At 36.8% G+C, this 24,809-nt stretch overlaps 2 protein-coding genes and 1 long non-coding RNA gene across 11 annotated transcripts in view; 2 read left to right on the top strand and 1 right to left on the bottom strand.

The window, feature by feature from the left end:
* The window catches only part of atp13a3 (ATPase 13A3), a 33,817-nt gene extending 26,342 nt beyond the window's left edge, over positions 1 to 7,475 (top strand). The window contains exons 31-34 of one of the 2 annotated variants that reach the window (XM_032571474.1): positions 37 to 125; positions 424 to 504; positions 1,267 to 1,359; positions 2,833 to 7,475. In XM_032571474.1, coding sequence (XP_032427365.1) covers positions 37 to 125; positions 424 to 504; positions 1,267 to 1,359; positions 2,833 to 3,027 — 458 coding nt within the window. In that variant the 3' untranslated portion in view covers positions 3,028 to 7,475. The remainder of the gene's footprint in view (positions 1 to 36; positions 126 to 423; positions 505 to 1,266; positions 1,360 to 2,832) is intronic. The other variant, XM_032571475.1, reaches the window with a different exon arrangement.
* On the bottom strand, positions 1,586 to 1,887 carry LOC116725431 (uncharacterized). The gene is made up of 2 exons (XR_004340401.1): positions 1,782 to 1,887; positions 1,586 to 1,642 (listed from the first exon to the last, which is right to left on the bottom strand). It is a non-coding gene; the product is annotated as an uncharacterized LOC116725431 (long non-coding RNA).
* A 1,696-nt stretch (positions 7,476 to 9,171) lies between the features above and the next one.
* opa1 (OPA1 mitochondrial dynamin like GTPase) overlaps positions 9,172 to 24,809 on the top strand; it is a 32,843-nt gene continuing 17,205 nt past the window's right edge. Inside the window, exons 1-21 of one of the 8 annotated variants that reach the window (XM_032572349.1) lie at positions 9,172 to 9,371; positions 10,964 to 11,288; positions 11,443 to 11,539; positions 11,668 to 11,775; positions 12,666 to 12,716; positions 13,796 to 13,878; positions 16,137 to 16,280; positions 18,691 to 18,744; positions 18,834 to 18,938; positions 19,096 to 19,182; positions 19,483 to 19,596; positions 19,677 to 19,757; positions 19,854 to 19,928; positions 20,022 to 20,093; positions 20,491 to 20,590; positions 20,765 to 20,895; positions 21,521 to 21,593; positions 21,685 to 21,757; positions 21,842 to 21,957; positions 22,759 to 22,823; positions 23,010 to 23,086. In XM_032572349.1, the coding sequence (XP_032428240.1) occupies positions 9,343 to 9,371; positions 10,964 to 11,288; positions 11,443 to 11,539; positions 11,668 to 11,775; positions 12,666 to 12,716; positions 13,796 to 13,878; positions 16,137 to 16,280; positions 18,691 to 18,744; positions 18,834 to 18,938; positions 19,096 to 19,182; positions 19,483 to 19,596; positions 19,677 to 19,757; positions 19,854 to 19,928; positions 20,022 to 20,093; positions 20,491 to 20,590; positions 20,765 to 20,895; positions 21,521 to 21,593; positions 21,685 to 21,757; positions 21,842 to 21,957; positions 22,759 to 22,823; positions 23,010 to 23,086 (2,060 nt within the window). In that variant the 5' untranslated portion in view covers positions 9,172 to 9,342. Of the gene's footprint in view, positions 9,372 to 10,963; positions 11,289 to 11,442; positions 11,540 to 11,667; positions 11,776 to 12,665; positions 12,717 to 13,795; positions 13,879 to 16,133; positions 16,281 to 18,690; positions 18,745 to 18,833; positions 18,939 to 19,095; positions 19,183 to 19,482; positions 19,597 to 19,676; positions 19,758 to 19,853; positions 19,929 to 20,021; positions 20,094 to 20,490; positions 20,591 to 20,764; positions 20,896 to 21,520; positions 21,594 to 21,684; positions 21,758 to 21,841; positions 21,958 to 22,758; positions 22,824 to 23,009; positions 23,087 to 24,809 lie in introns of all 8 variants that reach the window. The other 7 variants (XM_032572348.1, XM_032572350.1, XM_032572352.1 and 4 more) reach the window with 7 other exon arrangements.

The following is a 24,809-nucleotide window of genomic DNA, read 5'->3' as shown; positions in this document are numbered from 1 at the left end:
AATATTCTAATGGATGACTGACTGTCTTTTCAACAGGGCCTTTTGTTCTATCTGCTGTGAGTTTGTATTTCTTTCTGCTGTTCATCATGTTTCATCCTGTTGAAGGCATTGATGAGTTTCTAGAGGTAAGTGAAGATAAATATCAGGTATTGAGTTCTGGTACAGACTGCTTTAGCAAGCCAACTTTTATTTTCTCTTCATACTTTATACACACTGCATTTATTCCCATATTAATTAAATGTAATCAAATTAAAGATGCTTTTTTCAGTGTGAGAATTTTCTACTTCAATAAAATATTTATTTTAAAGTCTTTTTAAAACTCTCTTCAAGGGGTCCAGTCATATTTGTGTGTAGTCGCATGCGTAGTTTGAACTGTTAACTTTTCTGCACATAAATATCAGTTTATTATTTTGTTCCGTACAGATTGTTTGTGTCCCTTTTGAATGGAGGCTAAAGGTTTTCCTGATAATCGTAGTCAATGCTGCAGTGTCTGTTTTGGTGGAGGTAAGGTACACCCACACACACACGCACACACACCCACACACACACATGGTAACACTTGCAGTTGTAGATGTTTTTGCCATGTTCAGTTTTCATTTTTTCATGCAATGTGCTCATCTTTGTCTTATGCAACTTTACAGCTGGATCAATCTTTTGTTGTGATGAGAAAATGTTTTTATAAATGGAAAATTGTCCCTTTGACTGTTTTTGATAAATGTGGTTATTTTTAGACCATACTTTTGTTCCCACAGGATTTTACATATGTTTAGAGTAAAGTTTAACTCATTGGCAGAGGCTTTTTAGAAATAGAATAAAGTTTAGTCAGTGATCAGTAGTTTATGCTAACCTGCCCTGAGCAGAATCGCAGTTTCTCTCCTTCCCTTTAGATGGCTGCCCTCAAAACACGCACTGCTTAGCAAACATCTCAGATTTCCCCGCCTCTGAGCTACCAGTGCAAATTCTACTGATCTTTGAAGCGAATTAACTAATAAAGCTTAATTGATTTTGCATAATCAGATGTTTTCAGTTTCTCTAACACTGAAGAATCGCTATATATACTTCCTTCTCACATAATTTTTTTTATTCCAAACTTAATTACTGTCTCGCAGCCTTTGGAGAATTCATCTTTGCAAATACATGATTTCTTAAAGCTCTGTTGCCAGATCAGCTTGAAGACCTTTGTGCCAAAATAAAAGCAGGAGCAGTGGGGAGTCAAATTCGCCTCTCTTTAATTCTTTCCCTGCCCAATCCGCTGTTATTCCTTAGACCTTCATCCTTGACATCATCTTATGGAAGCTTGTGCTCAGCAGAGACAAACAGGCCAACTATGGCGTCACCCCTGCCGCCCCGACACCACAGGTTGGGAAAATCTGACACCTTCTTCTCTAGCCCTTTCTTGTTGCTCATGTGTGGTGTTTCCTCTTTCTGTCCTATCTCCTTCTTTGTCACGAAGCGCATCTTTCTTATGTAACTGCTGCCTGAGACATGCATGAGAGCAACCCCGATGTTATTACCTCCTTGTGGACGGTCTGTCTAGGAAATATTACACAAGTTCAGTCAAAAAGTGCAAATATTGCACTATTTCTCCTAGCTTCTATACAAACTGAGAGGATGCAGGAGTTTGAACTCCTAGCATTGCGCTCTATAAAGTGTTTTTTTTTCTGTGAATTGAACACTTTAGAAGGTGACATGCATTGCACCACCATGCACTATAAAGACTGAATTGATGCTCTGTCTCTTTATGTGACTAAGTAATATACATCACCTTTAAAAAGTTCCACGCAGATGTACACATTGCAGAGAAAACTTATTGGATGCAGACTTGTTTATTTTTATTACAGCCTTGTTTTCTAAAATAAATAGTAACAGTCCTATGTAGAATAAAACAAAAGGATTGCAATGATTTGCAATAGATAACAGTTTTATTGACAAAATGTTGACAGAATAACAAACTTTTAAATTTGTCTTCCAAAAATTGAAAAATGTGGGGAATGTTTGAAGGGCTTTACCCAGACGCCAATAAGGATATGATTGGTCAGATGTGATTTGACATCTTATAGTATCTGTGGTTGCAGAGGAAACTTTGTACTGCATTAAAATTCATGTTCAATGTCAACATTTTAAAAGTTTTTAGCCAAACATGGATTTAAATTCTGTTCAAATAGTTGCATTTTTTTTAATTATTTAACTTCCAAACTTTTTGTGAGAAAGGCTGTTTTATATTTAAATAATCTTAATTTGTTGCCAGACTTGAGTATTTTTTCATGCTTGCTACTGTCCTTCCCTTTTGCTGTGCTGCCAGCTTCTTGTTTGAAGATCTAAAGCTTGTTTGCTGCACCTATCCTAGTTTCTCTTAGATTCCAACCAAGCATGTCAGTCACCACTATCAGTGTATGACCTCAGGAATGTCATGATTTAAAAACAAACAAGAAAGCCTGACCCTTTATTTGTCATTATAGAGCTAGCGAAAATACTCTGTTTGTATCTTTAAAGTGTGTCTTTGTGGCCATCTTTAAAGATCTTTGTTCAGTCTCCATGAGCTTGTTTTAAGGAGTTCGCTCAGCCTTTTCAACTGTTGACAACCAGTTCCTTCAAGTTAACTTCACGCTAAATTTTGGTTTGAAAAACATGCATGTATGGATTTTATCTGTTTATCACAGAACTGGATCCCTGAGTTTGATGTTTGGCATGCAATAAATGTAGCAAGCTACAAACACCTGATCCACAGATTTTTAGATCAAGTCAACATGCATTAATGCCCTTTTCTTTTTCTTCTTTTTTTCCTTTTAATGCATCTATTTTATTTTTTTTTTACAACCTGGGGATTTTTAGGGGATGATTGACATGCAGGCATACAAGTGTCTGTTCAGGTTGTGTCCACGCAAGACGACGCCCAAAGCTCGATACAGGCATCTTGCCCAGGAACTGAGTTTGGACCCAGACTGGCCCCCAAAGCCGACCACCACCACAGAGGCCAAGCCCCGCCCTGAAAACGGCTCTGTCTATGATATCATAGCCCACTCCTAGCATCGCCACGCTCCCAAACACTATGGGGTCCCCAGCTCTCTAACAGGAAACTTGCATATGAGGAGTACTAAGGGAAGTGCCCATTCTCATTCTCTCCATCGCCTTCACTCTTCATGCAAAAACTCCAAAATTCCTCACAAATACCAAAACAAGTACCTTCCTAACTTTCAAACTACTCCTGCTTTCTCCATCACACTCCATATTGATGCTCTCAGGTCTTATTATTATTTGACATTTCTGTAAAAACATTATTGCTCTTTTACTCATACACCATTCCTTGTGTCTGTTTATAAAAGCAGAGTAGCATTAAACAAAGGCTTGCAATCAAAGTGAAAGTTGTGCAGTGACACCTTGTGGTGCAGGTTAAACATCCTGTCAGTTTGAGGAAAACCATGTGAAAGGTCACTTCAGAAATGTGTATTCACTCGCAAATATAAAACATGTTTCATAAGATTGTTATAAACGTCAGGTTCTATTTTACACCTTAATAACCGATGTGTGATTGACAGAAGCTGTGAAAATCTTTAAAAGTACAAATAAACTCTGAGTGAAGCTGGGCAGCGTAGGATTGACGACATTTTGCTCTAGGAGCGAGGCTTTCAGATTTACCCTTTTCTGAATAAAAATATTGATTTTATAAAAAGGTTGTAGTTGAAATGTTTGGAGGATAGAAGAAAAGAAATGCACTTTAAAAAAAGATTAAGTTAATGGATGAAAATATTGATTGACTTGATATAAAATGGTTCATCTCTTTTTAGAAGATGTACTAAAGTAATTTGATGATTATGGGCTCTGATTACTGCTGTGTAACAGTCATCAACAACTACTATATTAAAAATTAGGAATTATTTTATTTGGCTGAATATTTCCTTTTGTGCAAGTGTGCATCTTGGCAGTATGTCTTATATGGTCTAAATGCCCGTTTATTTCTCATTACGTACTGACACATTTAAATATATTAGTCATTTGTAGGGAGCACAGCAGAATTATGCCCACAAAGAACGTGTGAAATGGAAATGGGGATTGTGGCTTTATTTGGTTCTTATAGGGCCCTCAGTGGTGAGGGAATGCATTGTTAAATCGGAAATGAATTATTCAAATATGTCACAATTCATGGGCAAATAAACACTTTCTAACAGTAGAGGATTAATTGTTCAGAAATGGTATTACCACAAAGAAATAATCAACCAAATGCAAATTTCCTTAATTTTTCTCTTGTTCTTTTCACTATTAGAACTTCCATTCTGAAGCGCCACTTGTTGGCTCTTAAGTATAGTGTGTACACCAATTGAAAAAAGCTCCAATTTGAGTTTCAGACTAGACATAGAGAGCCCATTTAGCCTAAAATTGGCTGACTATGATCACCTGCTAACTCAAAGCAGCCCTAAAATACATGTCTATTCAAAAATACATACTAACTAATTTATGCATTAGCTTAGGGACATGAAAAAGAAAAAGTACTATTACATTATAGCAAGTGATTTGTTTGTGCAGAATGATCTCCCTCTAGATCAGCATAAAGCCTGTACACTTTAGCTATTTACAAGAATAGATTTTTTTTTCTGTCTTTAAAAGGCATAGTGCATAGATTTGGAAAGGTTTTAAAATGGCATGACTTGTTTGAGGAAAGAAAATAGTTTGAGCTGACGAAGCTGATTTATGAACTGTATACTTGTTCTCAAATGCCTACTAATTTTGTGTGAGCACAAAGTTAATTTAAATCCCTTGAAGAATGAAAAAATGCTTTTTGTTTTAAGAAAAATTACCTACTCTCTAAACTGAACAACGTTATCTTTAACAATTGCATATAAATAACAGGATTGACTTTGTGTGGCTTTTTTCTTAGATTTCTCTAAAAACAGTTTCAAACTGTTTGAGTGTTTCGGCTCATTCTTGTGGCATGGTGTCCACCGTAATTGTTGATGTTTATTTGTAGGAGTTTAATTCTGAGCAATGAAAACATGGGAGTAAAAGAGTTTTTATTTATTCTATGTCCATATCGGCCACCTTCTGTCCACAATATTGAATAATTGATCAAGAAATGTCAAATTTAGCACAAACTGTTATAGTTTTGGGATTTTGGAAGCATCTTTAAACCAACAGCCGAATCCTTGTCAACTCTGACAGCGATAACATTAATCTTTGTCATTTCTTACACTTTTAATGCTAAAATGTTGACTTTGTGTGCTTCTGACAGAATAACAGTTTACCCTTTAACTAAACCTTTATGAAAAGCATGGCTGGTTCAACATTTCCTCCATCAGTTTAGTATGCAGTGATCTCTTTGCAGACTGAAGTGGTGCCTGCTTGGTGGTGAAAACGCTCTTCAGCATTCAGAGACCTGCATGAAGCCAGCTGCCTGTGGGTCACCTGACGGTTCTGATGCTACGCATTTGACTTCAAGCATGTGGCATAACTATAGGAATTAAGAAACATTTAACATCTTACATTGTATATTAGAGGCGTAAATAATAATGCAAAAGTCCCAGAAACAGCATGCATCTGGTTGGTTATTGTAAACTGTTAACCAAAAGCATGAGACTAGATGACGTAAAGCTTCCTGCATCTTTGGATACGTTCCTGAAATCAGAAGTATGGATTTTTTTAAGCAACATTTCTTCCTGTGGAAGATTGATTACAGTTGAAATTAGTGAATAGGGTAAAGAATTGTGCATCTTTTCTGTGTGCTTCCCCTGTTTTTTTCTTCTGTCCTAAAAAATTATTTATGAATGATGAAGCCTGATTAAATGGCTCCCTCCATGTCCATCACATATCCTCCATGCATAGAGTTAAGGGCTATATGTTGGGTTCAGTGCTCTTTATTCAACATGTAAAATAAAAAAACAGCAGTAAGAGCTTAAATGTGAGCATTTTTGTGATTAGAATACATATTTATATTTGATTTTGAAATAGTTTAAAATAAAAATGGATTTGCTGCCACAATGACATGTTCAAATAAGCAGATTACTCATACCCAATACTTTTGTTTAATCTATATAGAGTATTTATTGTGACCAGATATTGGCCACTAACATTTCTAAGAGTGCTCCATGATTTAGAAAATTCATTATTTTTCTAAGACTGAATGTAGTCGAGAACAAAATGTAATGCAATGCAAAACCACAATTACTGAATTTTATTTCCAAAGATATTTCTTCATATGTTTACTGGTTGCTTAAATTTAAAAAAGAGTGAATGAGAGAGAAGAAAAGTTAGATTTTTAACCAGTGGTCAGGTGTGTCAAATGAGATTTGATGGAGCACATCAAGTAGACATTTAGTGGTTAAAATAATACAAGGTTTTGTTTGTGTATATATGGGTGTACATTTCTCTTGTCTGTGGAAGAGTTTAAAGATTTAATTATAAAGATATATGGATTTTGAATTATAAAAGGGCTGGTGTGTTTTATTTTTTGCTTTATTTTCTACTTTTTGGTACTGTCACAATCAGTTGTCAGTCTTTGATTTTTTTTCTGGACTGTTTTGTGTTTTAACTCGTGTAATGTAACCATACTGTCTGTGTTCTCTAATTGGGTATCTTGGGCATTTACTTCAGTCTGGTGAGAACACTTGGATAAACAAATTGCAGCCAATGTCTGTTTTCGAGGTCTAGATTAAATAAATCAAACCTGAATAATTCGCTCCTGCAGGTTCCAAAAGTCTGGACAGATTTTTGTCTAGTTTCCCCTTTTCTTTATCTTGAAGTTTTCTAACTATTAAAAAGAAAAAAGCTAACCGGAAGGGATTTCAACCCGCTTCATATTTTTAGTTTAATCATCCAAGGTGTGTCTTAACATTTTCTCTGAGCTATTAAAAAAAAAACGCATTATTTTGCTTCCATGTGAAATGTAGCTGGCAAATAAAATGTCCATTGCTGTTTATCATCTTGTTGCATCACACTGCTGCTAGGAGCAAAATGATTCACTCATCTGTGTCATATCTGCACCATTTATTTAGAAAAGAGATAAATGTGTAAATGCTACTTTCGCATTTTTCTACTGCGTAGTTTTTCTTTTTAATTCAACGAACTTTCAACAGAGACTTCTGAGCACCTTCACCATAGAGTTCATATTAAAATAATGTTAAAACATGTTTTCTCCTGGCATTCGCATAGGGTCTAGGTGTGGATGAACAACTTGTATGTTAGAAATAAATAAATTAGACTTAATGCTTCACCCAGAAAAATGCTGTTAATTGTATCTTTTTAACCAGTCTACCTGCAACTTAGTTCATAGTTTTTTTTTCTGTGCTCATTATTTTCAGCTCCCTCACCTCCTCACCTGGGATATATGTATTTTTTTTATTGTCAGTGATGTATAATATTTTGACAATTTTCTATTTTATAATTTATTTGTATTTATTTTGATTTTTTTTTTTCCTCTGAAGATTGTGTTATAGATTTATGTTGATTTGTTTTTCTTTACAATAAATGTTCTATAAGCAACTTTTTTTGGGTCTGAGTTTTTCCATCAACTTTTAATGTAATGTATTTATGAGATAGTTGTGCAGAAATATATATATTTTGTATATGGCAATGTATATATAAATTTCTAGCTCACAAGTGTCAGCTTGACCTGTTTTAAATACAATTAGCCTCAAGAAACTGACAGTTGGGAGAAAAGGAAAAAAAAACCTGCCCCACAACTGGTCCAGTACTGTTTTATATCAGGGAGGGGGGAAAAGATTATTCAACGTTATTGGCAGATAAAGTGTTGTTGATGACAGGTAAGCAAAGTTGCAATGAGCCAGTAGTACTTCATTGGAAAAAAATAAATAAATGAAGGAAAGCATCAATAGCTGCGTTGGTGGAATTATCTGTTTTGTTGGAGGAATATGCCGATGTTTTCATTATCTGTAAGCAGAAATCGCAACAGAAATAAAAGCTTGAAATAGTAGTCTGTTTAATAATCTAAAGTGTTTCCCTCAGTGAGTTGAGTTACTGAAATGAACTTTTCAATAATTCCAATTTGAGACACATCTGTACATCCTTCAGAAACTGAACTCCACAGCAGCATAACTGATTCAGGATCCTTCACCAATCTTTCTGTATCCTAATCAAAATAGAAAGGTTTAGGCTTATTCTTGAAAATAGACTCAGAAAAACCACAGATTTATTGAATGAGTATAAAGGAAATGTCAGCCATATAATTTATGAAACTTAGGCCAGTGGCAGCCAAGAGTCAGATCAATCACACCTACCTTGGTCTTAACATTAAAAGAGCCCCACGTTTTTTTCACCAATTAATATTTTTCTCAGATACAAATTTGCTATTGATAAGCAAGACTTTCATCACCAAATATACTGTTGGATAATTTGGTTTCTGTAACAGAGGTCTTACTTTATGCAATAAGTGTCAACTTCTTCCTATAACTTGCATCACCATTGCAAGTTAATGGTGATGGAATTAACTTGCAACCACCAACACATTTTCATGACAGACTTGTGCTTCTGTTAGTTCTTAGCCTTCCCTGCAATGTAGATTGTCCTTAACAATCTGAAGTGCACCTGTTTATTCAAATTACCACCAACAGTTGTGTTATCAGTTTCCACATTTAAATGTCCAGTTTCAGAAAAGTGTTTAGCCCTTGCAAGTTTAACCAGTGCTTCTTTGGTTTGCACAGAAGTTATCCTTGCATCAGAAGTTTTGACATTAAAACCCATATAGTTTTAACAAACTTTAAGTAATAACCAATTAACTTCATAGTTCAATAGAGGTGAGTGCACACAAAAATGTACTAGTGGGTTTTATGGGACCTTTGTGCCAGAGGCTTCCAGGTAATATCAATAAAAGTAATTTTATTCCAGTAATTTAATTCAAAAAGTGAAACCTGTATAAAGTCATTACATACTACGATGTAGGTATTTTAAGCATTTCAGAATTTTTACTTTAATGAAGGTGGACTGGACATCTTGAGGAAACTGGCTTCAATGACAAAGATGAGAGTTGTGTAGAAGGAGAACTCTTTTTGGAGGTGTATATTGAATTCAAGTGATTTTTTCCCTCGACAGGTCGGAATCAAAGTCAGAGTTCTTTTTTTCAGAGGCCCTTATGTTCTTCAATTTGTTACAGCTTTCCTCAGATAAACACCTTAATACACCGGAACTATAGGACTACGGTGTCTGTCAGTGCACATTTGGAGGTAGTACCACTCACCGGAAGTGGAACTGTCACACTGCTTGTGTCCTTGTTAGCTAACGGGCTTGTGAGTTGCCATTAGAGGCAGGCAAATGTGTCCTGATTGGAAAGATGTATTGAGCTGTGACGGGAGATAAAATCGGACAGAGAGCTACGTTCACCTGTTTGTTAGCAGCACCATGTTGCGTGTCGGGAGCTCAGCTGCCTGGTGAGTCCAGTTTTACTGAAAGTAACGGTAGCACAAGCTAGCTTGAAATGAAGCGGAGGGGGTCCTCTGACAGCTGATGACATTATAGTTAGCTCTGTTTTGAGACTGGTAACTAATGTCCTGGTTTAAATAGATGTAAGCCTGAAATCCCACGGATTTACCGGATGTGTATTATGCTAAATGTGCTTTAAACCGAATTTCCATCTGGTTCTGTTGGTGCTGAGTTTATTTAACTGCTAGCCGACAGTAAGCAGCTAACCCGAGTGGTTGGTGAGTGTATTTCTGTTTTATCTGACTTTAATAACCTACTGTTACTTCATACTAAACTGACCTGTTCATGGACCTATTCAGTATAAGCTAGTATACTGAATTCTGTATACTAGAACAGAATTGTAAGAATTTGAGATGTGCTGTACGAATACAGTATCAACAAATCAACTATGAAGCTACCTATAACTACACTTTAACTATAATAATGTAATGTAGAAAATTTCTTACTGAGAGAATCTGCAAAATTTAACTAAAAATAAGAACCAACTATTAATGTCTAAATGATTTTATGCAATGCACAGAAATAAGTACTGCGACATTCTGTTAGGACACCCAGGCACCAGACACGTTTGTTTTTAACAAAAAGCAAAACCAACAGCATTATTGGGGTTGAATATGGCAGCCGGTAAGGAATAAATCAGCCAACACCAAACTCCTCTGACAGTAAAACAGTGCAACAGCATTAATGAACACATAATAATAATCAGTAACAGTTTTTCACTTTTTCTTTACTAAGAAATGTTTGTGATAATTTGGGAATCGATGTGCCTAATGGATATACAGTAGAATTTTAAGATAACAAATTAATATTGTAAATAACAAAAAAAAAAAAAAAAATTAGTTGGACCGTAATAATACTTCAACAAAGCTTTAAAAGTGGTGTGATATTCCGAAATTTTGTTCGTTTGCCTTACTCTTGGTCATAGCTATGTGAAGCACAAATGTGGTGCAATTTTTATAAACAAAAAAAGGTTCGAATCTATATGGAACCTCTGATCCAAAACACTGTCATCTACAGTTTATAATTACAAGTGACCCAAATTTATTACTTCCAACATGTCTCATATCTTGAACATTATTGTGCTTTGCTACCTGCAAATGACCACACCTTAGCTATGAGTCATTGGATTCCAGTGCTATAAGAGAGAGCTTTGACTGAGCAAGATCCTGTTCTCATTTACACTTCATCATCTTCCTCACTCCAGTTTCAGGATATGATGACAAGGATTGACTTGACAATCATGGGCCTATATGTTGCTGCATCTTGCATTATTTTTACTGTTGTAACAGTTGTCAACTTAGTTGTTAGATTTTTTTGCACTGCAGACTTGTACACAAAGTGTACAACTTGTAAATAGTAAATGTGGTTGTGAGTATAATTCCTCTTCTGTTGTTTATTAAGGAGATAAATCAGAAGTTGTCTTTACAGTTGGTGCAGGTGGTCATAATAAAAGTTCCAAAATTATAGAATCATAAAATGGAAACAAACACCGCTTGTTTCTTTTTTAGTTTTTAATTGCCATATTCCTCTGCTATTTCAGCGTGGCTTGTAGGAGCCTCATCTCAAACAATATGGGGGTGAAATTCCGGATCCCACTGCAGAAGCTTCATCCTCTGTCTCGTGCCATTCACCATCGTTACTCTGGAAACAATAACCCTCACCGGACTCCTCATCGCACAGCAGCGCGATATTTTACCTCCATGTCCCGGTTGCCCATGCGACCTTTGAAGCCCCCTCCGGGGTCTGGTGGTCACAGGCACCAACAGCAGCGCAACTTCTGGGTGGCCCGCCTGGCAGCCCGGCTGCTGAGGCTCCGATACATCCTGCTGGGAACAGCAGTTGGAGGAGGTTACACAGCTAAGAAGGTCAGTGCTAATTATTATCACTATGTTGTGTCAAAGTCCATTCTGTGGACAATGAAGCAAAAATCCTTCATTATTGGTTTTAATTTGGTGAACTGATGCATATTTGTAAACACACAGCAGGTCATTTAAATAAAAAGTCTCTTTTAATTCTTAGACCTATGAAGAGTGGAAAGACATGCTGCCTGATTTCAGTGAGTACAACTGGGTCATCCCTGACTTTGTGTGGGAACTGAGTGAACATATTGATCTTGGTAAGTTTCATTTTTTTTTAATCAGTAATCTTTGTTATTAAAATTGTAAATGGATCAATTTATTTTACGTTGTTATCCTTCAATCACATGTCAGATTTTCATACCTCACCAACATTTTTGCATTTAAGATAAACTGGCAAAAGCGTTACCAGAGATGGAAGAAATTGCTAAACTTCTGCCTGACTTTGAGAAGATTGGAGAGAACTTCACTTTCCTTAAAGGCCTTCTTTCCTCTGGTGAGTAAACTGAACATTAGCTGGATGCTGTAAAATAAGAAAATAAATGCCACATATGGGATGAATTTGAATTTCCAGAGGAAGGTTGCTGTCTATATTTTGGTTGATATTTTAATTTAATGTTTGATTTATGACCTAGCTTTGGGTGCCTTCAAAGGAATATCTTGATCTACATTCAGTATTACAAACATGTTATTCGGCCTGCTTCCTGAATAACTTTCTCTCTGCTGTTTTTCTTACTAGAGTCCGTGTTTATGTACTGCTGCTTTGTTTGACAGACTGACATGAAATCAAATAGTTCACTATTCATTCTCTCCCTATGTTGAATTTTCTTTTGCGTCACTGCATGTTTGTAGTGTTGCAAAGTTTTCTTTGTCATTAAACTCCAGATTTCTTGTTTCAAATGCTTTTCCTCGAATTTACTGAGTCACTGAAAAACATAAGGGAGTAGTTTTGATGTTTTTGCGAAGACTTTAGTTTTGATGCATTTTTCAGAATGGGGAAATAAAAATATATTCTTGACCAACTAATTACTGATCTGAGCCATTTAAGAAGAATATTATGTAATTGATTGGTGCTTCTTTAATATCCACTGATCAATCTTTCCACAGACTTTTGTGAGTTCACAAATACTTTGAATAACATACTTTTTTTGTAGTAAACAAAAAAAAGGTCAGTCAGAGATCAGGTCCAGGTCAGGATTTAACTCTTTTATCGGTTTCTTAAGTGACTTTTTCAACTAAAGCTTCTGCTCAGCCACAGCTTTTCATTATTCATCATTATTGTGCTGAATTCCTGGTTTGACAACCATTCCTCTGCGTGTCTGCTTCATGATTTACATCTCGTGTTCTTCGTTTCTCCTCTTCTCCTGTCCTCCAAATTCTTCACAGGTGTGAGTTTGGGTAGTGAAGTCAAAGGAGCCTCTGGCCTGCATCTGTTAGGTGTGTAAATCCCGTATGCTAGTAGAACTGTCCGTACCCCTTTTTCTTTCTGTCACTCTTCAATGACATCACACAGGAGTGTAATTATCTTAATGTTTAGATTTAGCAGTGAGCAAAGTAGGCAACCATATTCCATATGTGCAGAAGGAATTTCTCACAAAAGGACTTTAAAAGACTCTCTTGTTTGTCTGTTTTTCTCTTCCTTTCTTACTCTACCTTTTACTTGCCTCTCTGGCTGAATATTGTCCAACCTTTTTTAGGTGTTTGCCTCCTTTGACTTCAAGCCCTCCTCTCACCTGGCCTATGTGGGTTTCTTTTAACCACATGCTCATTACTAACCTTTTCAGCAATCTTCCTCTGTCTCTGCTTTCTGCCACTCAAATCTTTGAAAAATTTAGTTTTTATTTTGAATTTTATATGGCTCATTTATGAAGCCAGGGCACATCAGACCACACCTTAGCTGTGAGTCATAGAAAAGCACAGCAGCGTCCATTGCAATTATTATTATCTCTTAATTGCTCTTATGGCTGTCAATGGCTTCATAAACATATCTTATGTAATTTGCACTAATTTTATATTCTGTGTGTTAAACACATTTCTTATGTTGATAAGCAAAGTGGTAATGTTTAAGATTTAAAAATGATTGTCATTCAACCAAAAAAATTTCAGTGTCGTTTATTGTTTTTATTTTTGACATCTTAAGCAAGTGTGATTTGAACAATGTTGCACCACAAAACTAATATTAATCTAAAGTCAGATAATATTCATCTAAATATGAACCCAAAATATAATTTTCTTTCAGAGGAAACTTATTTAGATTTGAACTAAACTATTTAATCAGCAATAAACATATCAGTGTTGTCATTAGGATATCTCGACTAACTAATGCATATTTTACCTTAGAAAATTTGTTTTACTTACCTACAAACTCAAGGATTTCAGCAAAATGTTTCAAACATTTAAACTTAATCACAAATTTGTGGGCTTTTTAAATCAAGCACCCCTTGAAGCCTTTTAGCATTATCGTGTCTTTTTTTTGTCACTACCTTTTTATGTCCTGTTTTTGTTTCCTCTGTTAGAAAATTCCGGCGATCCTGCTCTAAAAGCTACAGATTCTTCAACTGGAGCTGCACATGATGCCAGTGACAAGCAGTACAAAAAGGCAAGTGTTTAAAATCTGTTTTACACTTCACAGCTTTTATGCTCTCTCAATGCACCACTCTCTATCATTTAAAGGGCCTATATCATCATTTTAATATATATTTTTTATCATTATTTGTCTTCAAGCTTATATCTCATAATCAATTTATTCATTTTTATGACTGAAGTCAAATCCAAGTTGAGTCGAGCATGGATTTTTAAGGAGACTTAACTGGTGTGGAATCTGAGAGCAGTGGGTTTGAGACCCAACACACAAACACCCTAAGGAGAGATTTAAAAGCTCTTGGTGTTGAGCCCTGTCTGCCTGCAGTTCACCACAGAGATGAATGATGACTTGTTTAAAACTTGGTTGTTCAGTGGCAGCTGACTCTGCTCAAGTTTTGGTCATCAGCTGTGTGGTGTTTTCTTACTTCATCTTTCGGTTGACTCTTTCTTTAAATAAAACTACAATAGTAAAAATGTTTTCTATTGTATTTTTTTTTTCCATTTTTGCCAATTAGTGGCCTCAGATCATACATATCCCAATTCCAGGCAACAAATCATCATGTTAGCACCTTCCTATTTTAGCAGCTGTGGCTAAGAAGACTGTTGTATCAGAAAAGGAAGTTTTAAATGTACTTACCCTTTTAGAAACCAATGGAAAAGCATACGGTGATTTTTATTTTTTATGCTTTTGAAATTTGTGGACTTCGTGGCTCTGAAATATGATGATATAGTCCTTTAATTGGCTGTCACCATTTCAACCATAGTTAGTTCAATCAAATGGCCATCAATGATACATGAATATACATTCATTAAAAGTTACTTTATAATAATACTTTCAGACATTGTGCTTAGAATATTCCACATTAAATTCAAAATGGGGCCTCAAATAGTAAAATTTCTGCTTTCGGTTCATCCAGTTGATTTGATGTGATGTCCTTTTTTATTTAGCACTTTCTAAAATCTGACATTTTCAAATTTTCCAGAAATTATACAACATACCGCTTAGATTTGGTATCAGTCTTACTGAGAGCTGGAAAACACTCAGGTTTCTTTACCATTGCCTATTCATACCTATTTAGCTCTGATTGTGAATAATAATAATAAAAAAAACATCTAACTGTAACGAGTAACTTATACATGATAGTTGACTTTGGTTACTCTTTTGAACTTTAATCCTTTATTGTCTCTGCAAAAAATATATATTTTGGTATGTATTCATTCCTCCTGTCTTCCTTCATACTTTCTCATGTTTTGTTTAAGTGTCACCATTTTCTATCTTTTTGTGTTTTTTCATAACCGTGCAAAGTTAAAACGAATATAAAAACAACCTGAAAATCTACGAATTAGGAAAAGGTGCATTTTAACCCTCCCGCGGTCTTAGTGCGACGCTCAGGAGGAGCGCTGCAGATGAAGATCGGACAGCAGGAAAGCGGAGTGGGAGGGAGATTTTGCGTCAGACTATCTCGTCTCATAAAAGCTCACGCAGAGTTGCCGCGACCACATACAGAGTAAAAAACTGTTGAGGTTCAAATGATCCCATCTCTTTAAGACCACGGGAGGTTTAATAAACTTTTCTGCCGTTTTCCCTCTTTCTACCTACAATCAGAGTCTCCAACATGAACACAACTTTTATATTATATGCCTTAATCCAAATGCAAAAGCTAGAGCTCTAAAATGAGACAAACTCTGTGTTTCATGATGGGGATCTTTGAAACTAGACAGATTCCACCTGCTTTTTGCTTCGTCTCAATAGATTTTAATGCTTGCTTTGTTGATTTAGTTTTCATTTTGAGCATTCACAGATCAGGTGAGTTAAAACTATTTTAATGTTTTGTTTTAATACATAAACGCCTAAAGAGAATAGTTACAATTATGATGCTGTCCTTAATCTGCTATGGTGCATAAGGAGCACTAGTCACTGTTGCTGCCGCTTGCTGGAAGGCACTGATTGTGGTATTAGTTGCCTTTTCTGCCCTCAGTCTGGCAAAGTTTGTTTTGAACCGAGACAGACTTTGTTTTATTCACTGATGATGGTGGCAAGATTCTGAAAGTGAAAGATTCTTCTTGATTCTTTCAAACAAATCCTGACTGAATTTTGATTCTTCCACCTGAACAACACCAGTGCCAGCTGCCCCGGCTGGGTTTCCTACAGTGGGATGCAATCATTGGTCCACATGGCATGGATCAACCCGGTGGCCGGTTGTTGTTCATGGGTTTTTATTATTATTTTCCTCCTCCTTCCTCTCTCTCACGTTTCTCTGACGCACCCAGCAGGGTCTGCTCGGAGAGCTGATTTTTATTCAGCAGCAGATCCAGCGGCACGAGGAGGAGGTCCAGCGGGCCGCTGCAGCCAATAGTGCACGTACTTCACCCCAAGAGCGTGCTGCGAACCACAACCCCTCGACACAGACACGCAAGGTGAAGGTCCTCCCTCACTTTGATCCCAATCCCACCAACAACTCCCAAAAACGTCCAGCTAAAGGACAGAGGAGGGACAATTTGGTTCAAGTGAAGTGATATTAATTTGAGCTGGAGTCAAGTTTTACATAGATTGGTTGCTTAAATGTAGAAAATTTCAGCAGTGTTTATTTAAAAAAAAAAAAAAAAGAATTTCCATTGCTTTTGTCATGCATAACAAACGTTGTAACTGGAAGGTTTTAACCCTGGCAGATTAGGTATTTATTTCATATCTCATGAAAAAAAAAGATACTTTATCCTTTTTGTTATATTTGTAGAAGTGATGCCACAAACCTGGAGTGCCTTGCAAACATATTCATATCTTTAAACCTTTTCACATTACAACCATAATTTTCAAGTGTATTTTATTGGGATTATTTAAAAATGTGGCATTTATATGGTTTTAGTCTCTTTTAACTAAAAGACTAAAACCATGTAACTAATCTAGTAGTTGATTTTTGAACCCAAGAAATCAATTATTAGCATCCTAACTTCATCTCAGTATAAACTCAGTGGTTCATTAAAGGCTGAATAAGTTTATCAGAAAACAGCAGACAGGTCAGGGATGAAGGTGTGGAGTTTTTAAAGCCGTATCTCAAACTAAGAACACATCACAGAGCTCTGGAGCTGCTTTAGAGACCAAGGTTCAGGTGGAAGAATCTGTCAACATGACAACGATTTGTTGTACGCTCCACAAATCTGACCTCTTTGGAAGAAGGTTGTTACCAATATGTTGCAGCATTCTTTGTTTGGCAGAAAACTAGAACTGCAAGCAAACAAGGATTGAGCAAAATAGAGGACCATAATGGTGAAAAACAAAAACTGTAACAGTAAAGATAAGGCCAGAGCTGCAATAGAATGTGTTCCCAGTTAAAGTTCAGAACTAAATCAATAACCTGCTGCAAATTTCTATTTTATATTTTCAATCTGACTCAGCTTGAGCTGTTTTGCAAAGATGAATTAATAGAAAGGTTTGTCTGCAGAAACCTGCAGCAGTGATTGCAAAGTGAAGCTGGCACTTGACTCAAGCTGACTCAATACAAATGCATGCCACACCTTTCAGACTTTTAATTGTGAAGAAATTTGAAATGTGTGCTTCATTTTTCTTTCATTTTCAGTTTTTGCAATCCTTTCTATTACATAAGATCTGAGTAAATATGTTGAAGTTCATTGCTGTAATGCAGGGGTCTCAAACTCCAGCCCTCGAGGGCCTCTGTCCTGCAGTTTTTAGATGTGCCACAAGTACAAAACACTGGAATGAAACGGCTTAATTACCTCCTCCTTGTGTATATCAGTTCTCCGAGCCTTGCTAATGACCTAATTATTCTATTCAGGTGTGGTGCAGCAGAGGCACATCTAAAAGTTGCAGGACTGCGGCCCTCGAGGGCTGGAGTTTGAGACCCCTGCTGTAATGTGACAAATTTGAACACTAAAATGAGTATGAATAGTTGTGCAAGGTGCTGTATCTCGACATATTAGCCTTCTCTGAAAAACTTGACAACAGTCTCCACGTCTGACTAAATGCGTATCACTGGGCCTAGATTTTCCAGTAATTCTTGCGTGACATGCATGAATCTTTTAAAGCCTAGTTCTAGAACAATTACAACGGATTTAGTTTCTCATGACCATAGATGTAGCTGGATGATCATAAACTGTCTCATTTAATATTTGGGAGCACAGCATGAACCTGTGTGGCAACCAGCTGCATGGTGTGAGCTGACCTCTTTGAAAATCTCTGGGATGAACTGAAGTTTAAGTCAAGATTGAAGTTGTTAGTTCAAAAGGAACTGGTTTGTTGCTGTGAACTTTTCTGCATATTGCTGGAAAATATCCCAAAACAGTTTTTTAGTGAAGAAATAGTTCTGCTCATGTAGTTTGCTGTGTCTGTGTCTTTTAAGTTAATTTTACCTTCTCCCAGTTCCATTTCTTCTTGTTTCCTGTCTTCTGTTTCTCTCCTGTCTCTCATGCAGAGATAACACTCGGTCATACAATTACTATAACCTAATGGGATTTAACAAAATCAAGTCTTTTGTAACAAAATGATTTTGTAAATAAACCTGGCTTGATTTTTACAGGATTCACTCTTTAATTTCTGCCTGTTTGTGGATCCCTGAAATTAAAACTGGGTTATACTAGTCATATGTGAACTGTCTGCCTGAAATGTTTGGATCTTTATGCATTAACATGACTTTCCTTTTTGATTCTTTATGTAAGACAGTTTGCATGTATTGAAACTTTGCGGTGATGGTGGGAGTTTTCTCTTCTGAAATAGTACTCTGAGCATAATGGAAAGCTACAAGCCAAAGGCTGAAAGGAAGTGTGAATTTTACCCATTTCTCTTGTTTGTCTTTGTTTGTGCTGTGACTTTCAGTCATCAGACAAAGAAAAGATTGACCAGCTCCAAGAGGAGCTTCTTCGAACTCAGGTAGTGCATCTCCAAAATAAAAATAATAATAATAATAATAATAATAAGACCTTGTAATATGCCTGCTAATATGATTATTTATTTCTTAGTTAAAGTATCAGCGCATGCTGGAAAGACTGGAAAAGGAAAATAAAGAGTTAAGGAAAGTGGTGCTGCAAAAAGATGATAAGGGGATTCATCAAAGGAAGGTGAAGGTGAGGTGAACCTTAAATACTTCAATACTGACAATATTTTAAGATTTCCATCTCTGCCTGTGGCGTGGCTGTTGTTAAGGTTGTTTAGTTGTGAACCCATTACATTTGTCACTATTAATGCCATTTAATGGGTTTTTAAAATAAATTTGTTTTGCAGAAATCCCTTATTGACCTTTATTCTGAAGTCCTCGACATCTTGTCTGATTATGATTCCAACTACAACACCCAGGACCACTTACCCAGGGTGAGGTGCACAATTTATAATCCTCAGACAGATTTCAGATTATTTCTTTAGCAACATTTTGGTCCTTTTTTGTTAAATTTCCTTATTAGTTGAATAATGTTAGCATTTTATACTCCTGAAAGTTATGAACTAGCTCTTTGTAATTTATATCACTAAAACACTAAATATTAGTTCCCCATGTTTTTCTATTCAGTCTTATTGTATTTAGCTGATGCCATTTGTATCATGTAATTCCTCATGGTGTAACTAATGACCTAATTTGTAGTTTATCCAACGTCTCTCCTGCTCTCTGTCCTTCAGGTGGTTGTGGTTGGCGATCAGAGTGCTGGGAAGACCAGCGTGCTTGAGATGATTGCCCAGGCCAGGATCTTCCCCAGGGGATCAGGAGAGATGATGACACGCTCTCCTGTGAAGGTGGGTGAAGGACGGAGTGGTTTTATGCCTGGATTCGATTCCTTCTTTTCTTTGGAATAACCTCTATATTGTCCTTATAGGTAACATTAAGTGAAGGTCCCCATCATGTGGCCATGTTCAAAGACAGTGGCAGAGAGTTCGACCTCTGTAAGGAGGAGGATGTAGGTCACACATGCATCTGATTTATTTAAGGATTAACTGTAATCTAGTTGCTTTTTCACACAGCATGTATGTTTCTCTTCTTGGTTTGTGTGCAGCTGGCTGCTCTGAGGCATGAGATTGAGCTGAGGATGAGGAAGAGTGTGAAGGAGGGACAGACAGTCAGCTCTGAGGTTGGACAAAGTTACATCTGGATTGTTAACAAAAACATTATTTTATTTATATTTAGAACATTTGATAAAATACTTTTATTTGTTCCACAACAGACAATCTCTTTGAGTGTTAAAGGACCGGGTATTCAGAGGATGGTTCTTGTTGACTTACCTGGTGTCATCAGTGTGAGTAATAAAACTTTCTCAGACTGACACAGATATATTATTTAATTTTAATGAACTTGAACTTTTATGAACTGTGCTTTAAACATTTTACTAATCAGTTGATTTTTAAAACAAAACTGGTTTCTTTTGCCCCCCAAAAATTAAAATAACCAATTTCCTTTTATCCCAGTGCTGAATTGAAAGCCAATTTCATTATCATGTTTCATGACTTATTGAACCAACAAACAAAAGATCCCAACTTTTATATATAAACATATTTGTGTGTGTATATATAGGATTCAAGGTGCAAGATGAAATTTTTCCAAGAAAATGTGGAGGGACCCTAGTGCTATAGATACATGTTTTTTTTAATAAAACAAAGATTTTATGTAATTAATGTAATTAAACTACTTTCTAGACGGTGACGACGGGCATGGCATCAGACACTAAGGAGACCATCTTCAGCATGAGCAAGGCCTACATGCAAAACCCTAATGCTATCATTCTTTGTATTCAAGGTGAGACATGAGCGGTGAGACATTTGCTTTTCCATTGCCTGATGTAGAGGGAACATAATATAATAACTAGGAACAGTATTTGTGGAAGGATCTTGAGATTTCCACAAGCAACAAAAAGCTGGACTCCAGGTTTGTTAGATTCATTTTTGATCTATTTGTTCTTCCTCGACCCAGACGGCAGTGTGGATGCAGAGCGCAGCATCGTAACAGACCTGGTCAGCCAGATGGACCCTCATGGCAGAAGGACCATCTTTGTTCTAACTAAAGTAGACTTGGCTGAAAAGAATCTGGCCAGTCCTAGCAGAGTAAGAGATCTGAGCAGTTCGTACACAAGTGGTGCTTTATATTTATAATTATGCACTGACTAACTATAAATATTTTTCATTTTGGTTTAATTTCCTGGTGGAGGCACCCATCCAACCCTGCAGTCACTCTCTTATTGATCTGCTTCAATTGCTGAATTAAAGATAGTAATGCTGATGCTGCATTTTCACTTATTAAGCCAGTAAAATGTTAGTCACCAATATTGTTCTATATCCAGGTGATCCACTAGAGGGAGCTCAATCTCTTTTAATGGCCTGTACACCAATCAGGCATAACTCTATGACCACCTTTCTTATAGTGTATTGGTTTACTTTTTGACCGAGGCGTCCAACCATCAAAATTTAGTCGTTGCAGATTTGCTAAAATCTCCACACTTGCCCATTTTTCCTTCTTCTAACTCACCAGGTTTGGGTATAAAAGGTTCACTTTTTGCCTCATATATACCACCCACAAAAGTATGCAATGATGAGATAATCAGTGGTATTCACTAGACATGATCTTATATACTGTTTATGTATAGTGAACTTTGTAATCTAAGTTGGAGTTCTTACAGCTTGATCTGTGCCTTTTAAAATACTTTTTGAAAAAATATTTTTTCTCTTTTAGATTCAGCAAATTGTTGAAGGAAAGCTGTTTCCCATGAAAGCTCTTGGTTATTTTGCTGTGGTAACAGGAAAAGGTAAAAATTCATCCAGAGTTTTGCGGCTTGCTGTGTTTATTTTCTTATTTTTTCACAGATTTTTACTGACTGTATATGTCCCCATTCAAAGGGGGCACCGGGGAGAGCATAGATGCAATTAAAGATTATGAAGAGGACTTTTTCCAGAACTCCAGATTGCTGAGGCAAGTTAAACTACAACAAACAAATTTTCATGTCCCTTAAAGTGAATAATTGTGAAATTGAAAGTAACGTTTTTGTGCCAAAAGGGACGGTATGCTGAAGGCTCATCAGGTCACCACAAAGAACTTGAGTCTGGCTGTCTCTGATTGCTTCTGGAAGATGGTCAGAGAGTCTGTGGAGCAGCAAGCTGATGTTTTTAAAGGTATGCTCGCCTGACATTTACTAAATGTTTATCTCGACCAAAAGTTCTGAGGCAGTAATTGTAAATGAACCAGACAATACTTCCTCTTCACCCTAAGAGTTTTCTGTCTCCAGGTCTTTCTCAGCCCACCCTGCCATACTTCCCCGGTCCCTCCCTTCTGCCTGCTTCAATTAGTCTAGACAATCACAAGCCATTGCTAACAGCAGAGGAGATTTATAGCTGTGAGACTAAAGTTCCCATAGACCCATTGTGTTTCATATCGATCTATATCCTATCAAATCACATACAGCCGGCTTTCATCCTCCATTCTTGGCGCCACAAAGCTGCAATTAGACTAATCTGCAGTGTGGATAGGGAGCTGAGGGAAAAGGCACCAGGCTTGCTTCACCTGTGTGTGTGTGTGTGTCTTTGTGCATACGTTAGAGCTAAAACTCTGACTTTTGATGAAGCGTAGGCTACTGGCCCCATTGCTTCACCTCCTAAGGGACCAGTTAGGAGAGAGTGTGCAAAGTGTCCTCAGCCTCTCTTATTAAAGGATGGCCACCATTAGCAACCAGAAAGTGTCTTTTACATCACACTATGTGGAAATTAAATGAGCTGTGTGTGCCGATGGTTATTGCTTGTTGATTGTGGAAATCTACTGTTGGATACATCGGAGCAGCTAAAATTAGAACGCTGTTAAATGGCTGTCAATCTCTTATGAGGAAGTTCTTTATTAGGGTGTATATGTCAACCCATCTTGAAATCATCATTTAGTGATAAATATCAGATAATCTTTATAACAGTCCCATCTTTCCACAGCATCACGATTCAACCTGGAGACTGAATGGAAGAACAACTATCCTCGTCTGAGAGAACTTGACAGGGTAGGGCGAACACAGTCATGTTTCTCTATGCTTCTTTCATACAAAAGATTCTTAGTAAACTTATCTTTAAAGCTCATTTGATTGGTTATTTGCCCTGTTAATATTCTTGGAAAAGCGATCTCAGATTTCTTTCTGAAATGTGTTCCACTCTGCTGTGATTCCTTATGGTGTTTTGTCTTTTTGCAGAATGAACTCTTTGAAAAAGCAAAAAATGAAATTTTGGATGAAGTCATTAGTTTGAGTCAAGTGACTCCCCAACTCTGGTAAGTCGTTGATAAAGTTAGATTGTCATTCATTTATAGTGAAATGTCAATGGATATATTCCTCAAACAAAAACTGATCTCAGAATTGTAATCAGAAATGTGAAACATTACATAATATGACTCACAACTAATGAAACACCAGGATACAATTTCCAAGAAAATTCATATAATTCTTTAATAATATTAGACCAACAAATATTTTTAGTACATAACCGTTATGTCATGGCCACACAATGCTGACTTGCAGTTATCTAGCAGACAGTCCCAGACACCGTCAACAAGGAGAATCAGCCACAAAAGGTCATTGTTAATTAAGCTGGTTGCTCAGCTACATCCTGGTATGTTATAGAATGTTGAGTGGAAGGAAAAAGTGAGTTTGAAAAAATGTGCACCAGTAACAGGGATAACTGCAGTTTTCAGAGGATGGTGAAACAAATCCCATTTTAGAGTTTGGACATGGAGTGAACAACAGCTGGAGTCACTGCTTCAAGAGCCACACAGACATAGCAGGTGCATAGGTTAAAACAGCACTCATGAACCGTATACAAGGTCAGAACCATCTGACCTGGTCTAAAAAGACTGGGCTCTTGCTCAGTGGTCCAGAGTTCTCTTTTCAGTCTAAAGTACATTTTCTGGGGAAATCAAGGTCTCAGAGTCTGGACAAACGGGGAAGAGGCACAGAATCCAAGCTCCTTAAGTTTCTTAAGATTTCCACATTCAGAGATGATTTTGCATCTATGTTATCTGCTGGTGTTGGTCCACTATGTTTTATCAAGTCCAATGTCAGTGCAGCCATCTACCAGGAAATCTTTATGCTTCTGGTGACAAACGTTTTAGAGGTGCTGATTTCATTTTCTAGTAGTTCTTGGCACTCTCCCTCACTGGCTGAAGGTTCTAATAGCTGCTTCAGTTTGTATCAGTCTGCCTAATTGGCCAGAAAACTCCGCTCACCCTAATCCCACAGAGAATCAATGGATTACTGTCGAGACAAATATGACAGACACCAGAGCCAGCAGTGTATTGTAGAGGCTGGGCCAGAGCCTATTCCATACAGCACCTGATGACACTTTTCAGTCTGTTGACTATTAAATTTTCTGTATTTCTACATTAAAATTGTTTCTTCTACTGTCATATAACTTCTTGTTATTGTGAAGACTTGTACTTTCAGACTTTCACTTTGTTAGCTGAATGATTAAACTGTCTTTACTTTTAAAAATATTTTAGATTTATCTATATTCTCGTTATCATCTCTTGCGTTGCTCCTAGCATTTATTGCTCCCTTCATAGACTCTCATTTATTTAAAATTCTTCCTAATAGCAAAGTTGAAAGTTATTATCCCACATAAGGAGATCTCATGTTTTTTAAAATTTCTTTTAAAATACACCACTGGTCATTTATCTTTGTTTATACATTTTGTATGACTATACAGCTTATCTCATCTAGTATGAGGAAAAAGCTTGCTTTAATGAGATGTATGCATTGTGGTATGGCCATCCCCTGTGTGCGTGCCTCCAGTTTACTTTTATCAATAATCTGATGAATGGCCCGTGGACAGGAGCAGGGGTGGCCCTGTTAGCCAGCCAGCACAATTGAAGATAGCATTTATTGACAGAGAGCAGAGCCAGCTGGAACAAAGGGGACACGGCATGAAATATGAGGAAATGTTTATGATTAATGAGAAAAGGAGCAAAACTGCTGTGGTTACAGGGAGACTCAGTTTTG

This window comes from Xiphophorus hellerii, chromosome 9 (assembly GCF_003331165.1).
Source record: "Xiphophorus hellerii strain 12219 chromosome 9, Xiphophorus_hellerii-4.1, whole genome shotgun sequence".
In the NCBI taxonomy this organism is placed as follows: domain Eukaryota; kingdom Metazoa; phylum Chordata; class Actinopteri; order Cyprinodontiformes; family Poeciliidae; genus Xiphophorus; species Xiphophorus hellerii.
Note: the sequence above shows the minus strand (reverse complement) of the source record. Positions and strands in the feature narration are given on the sequence as shown.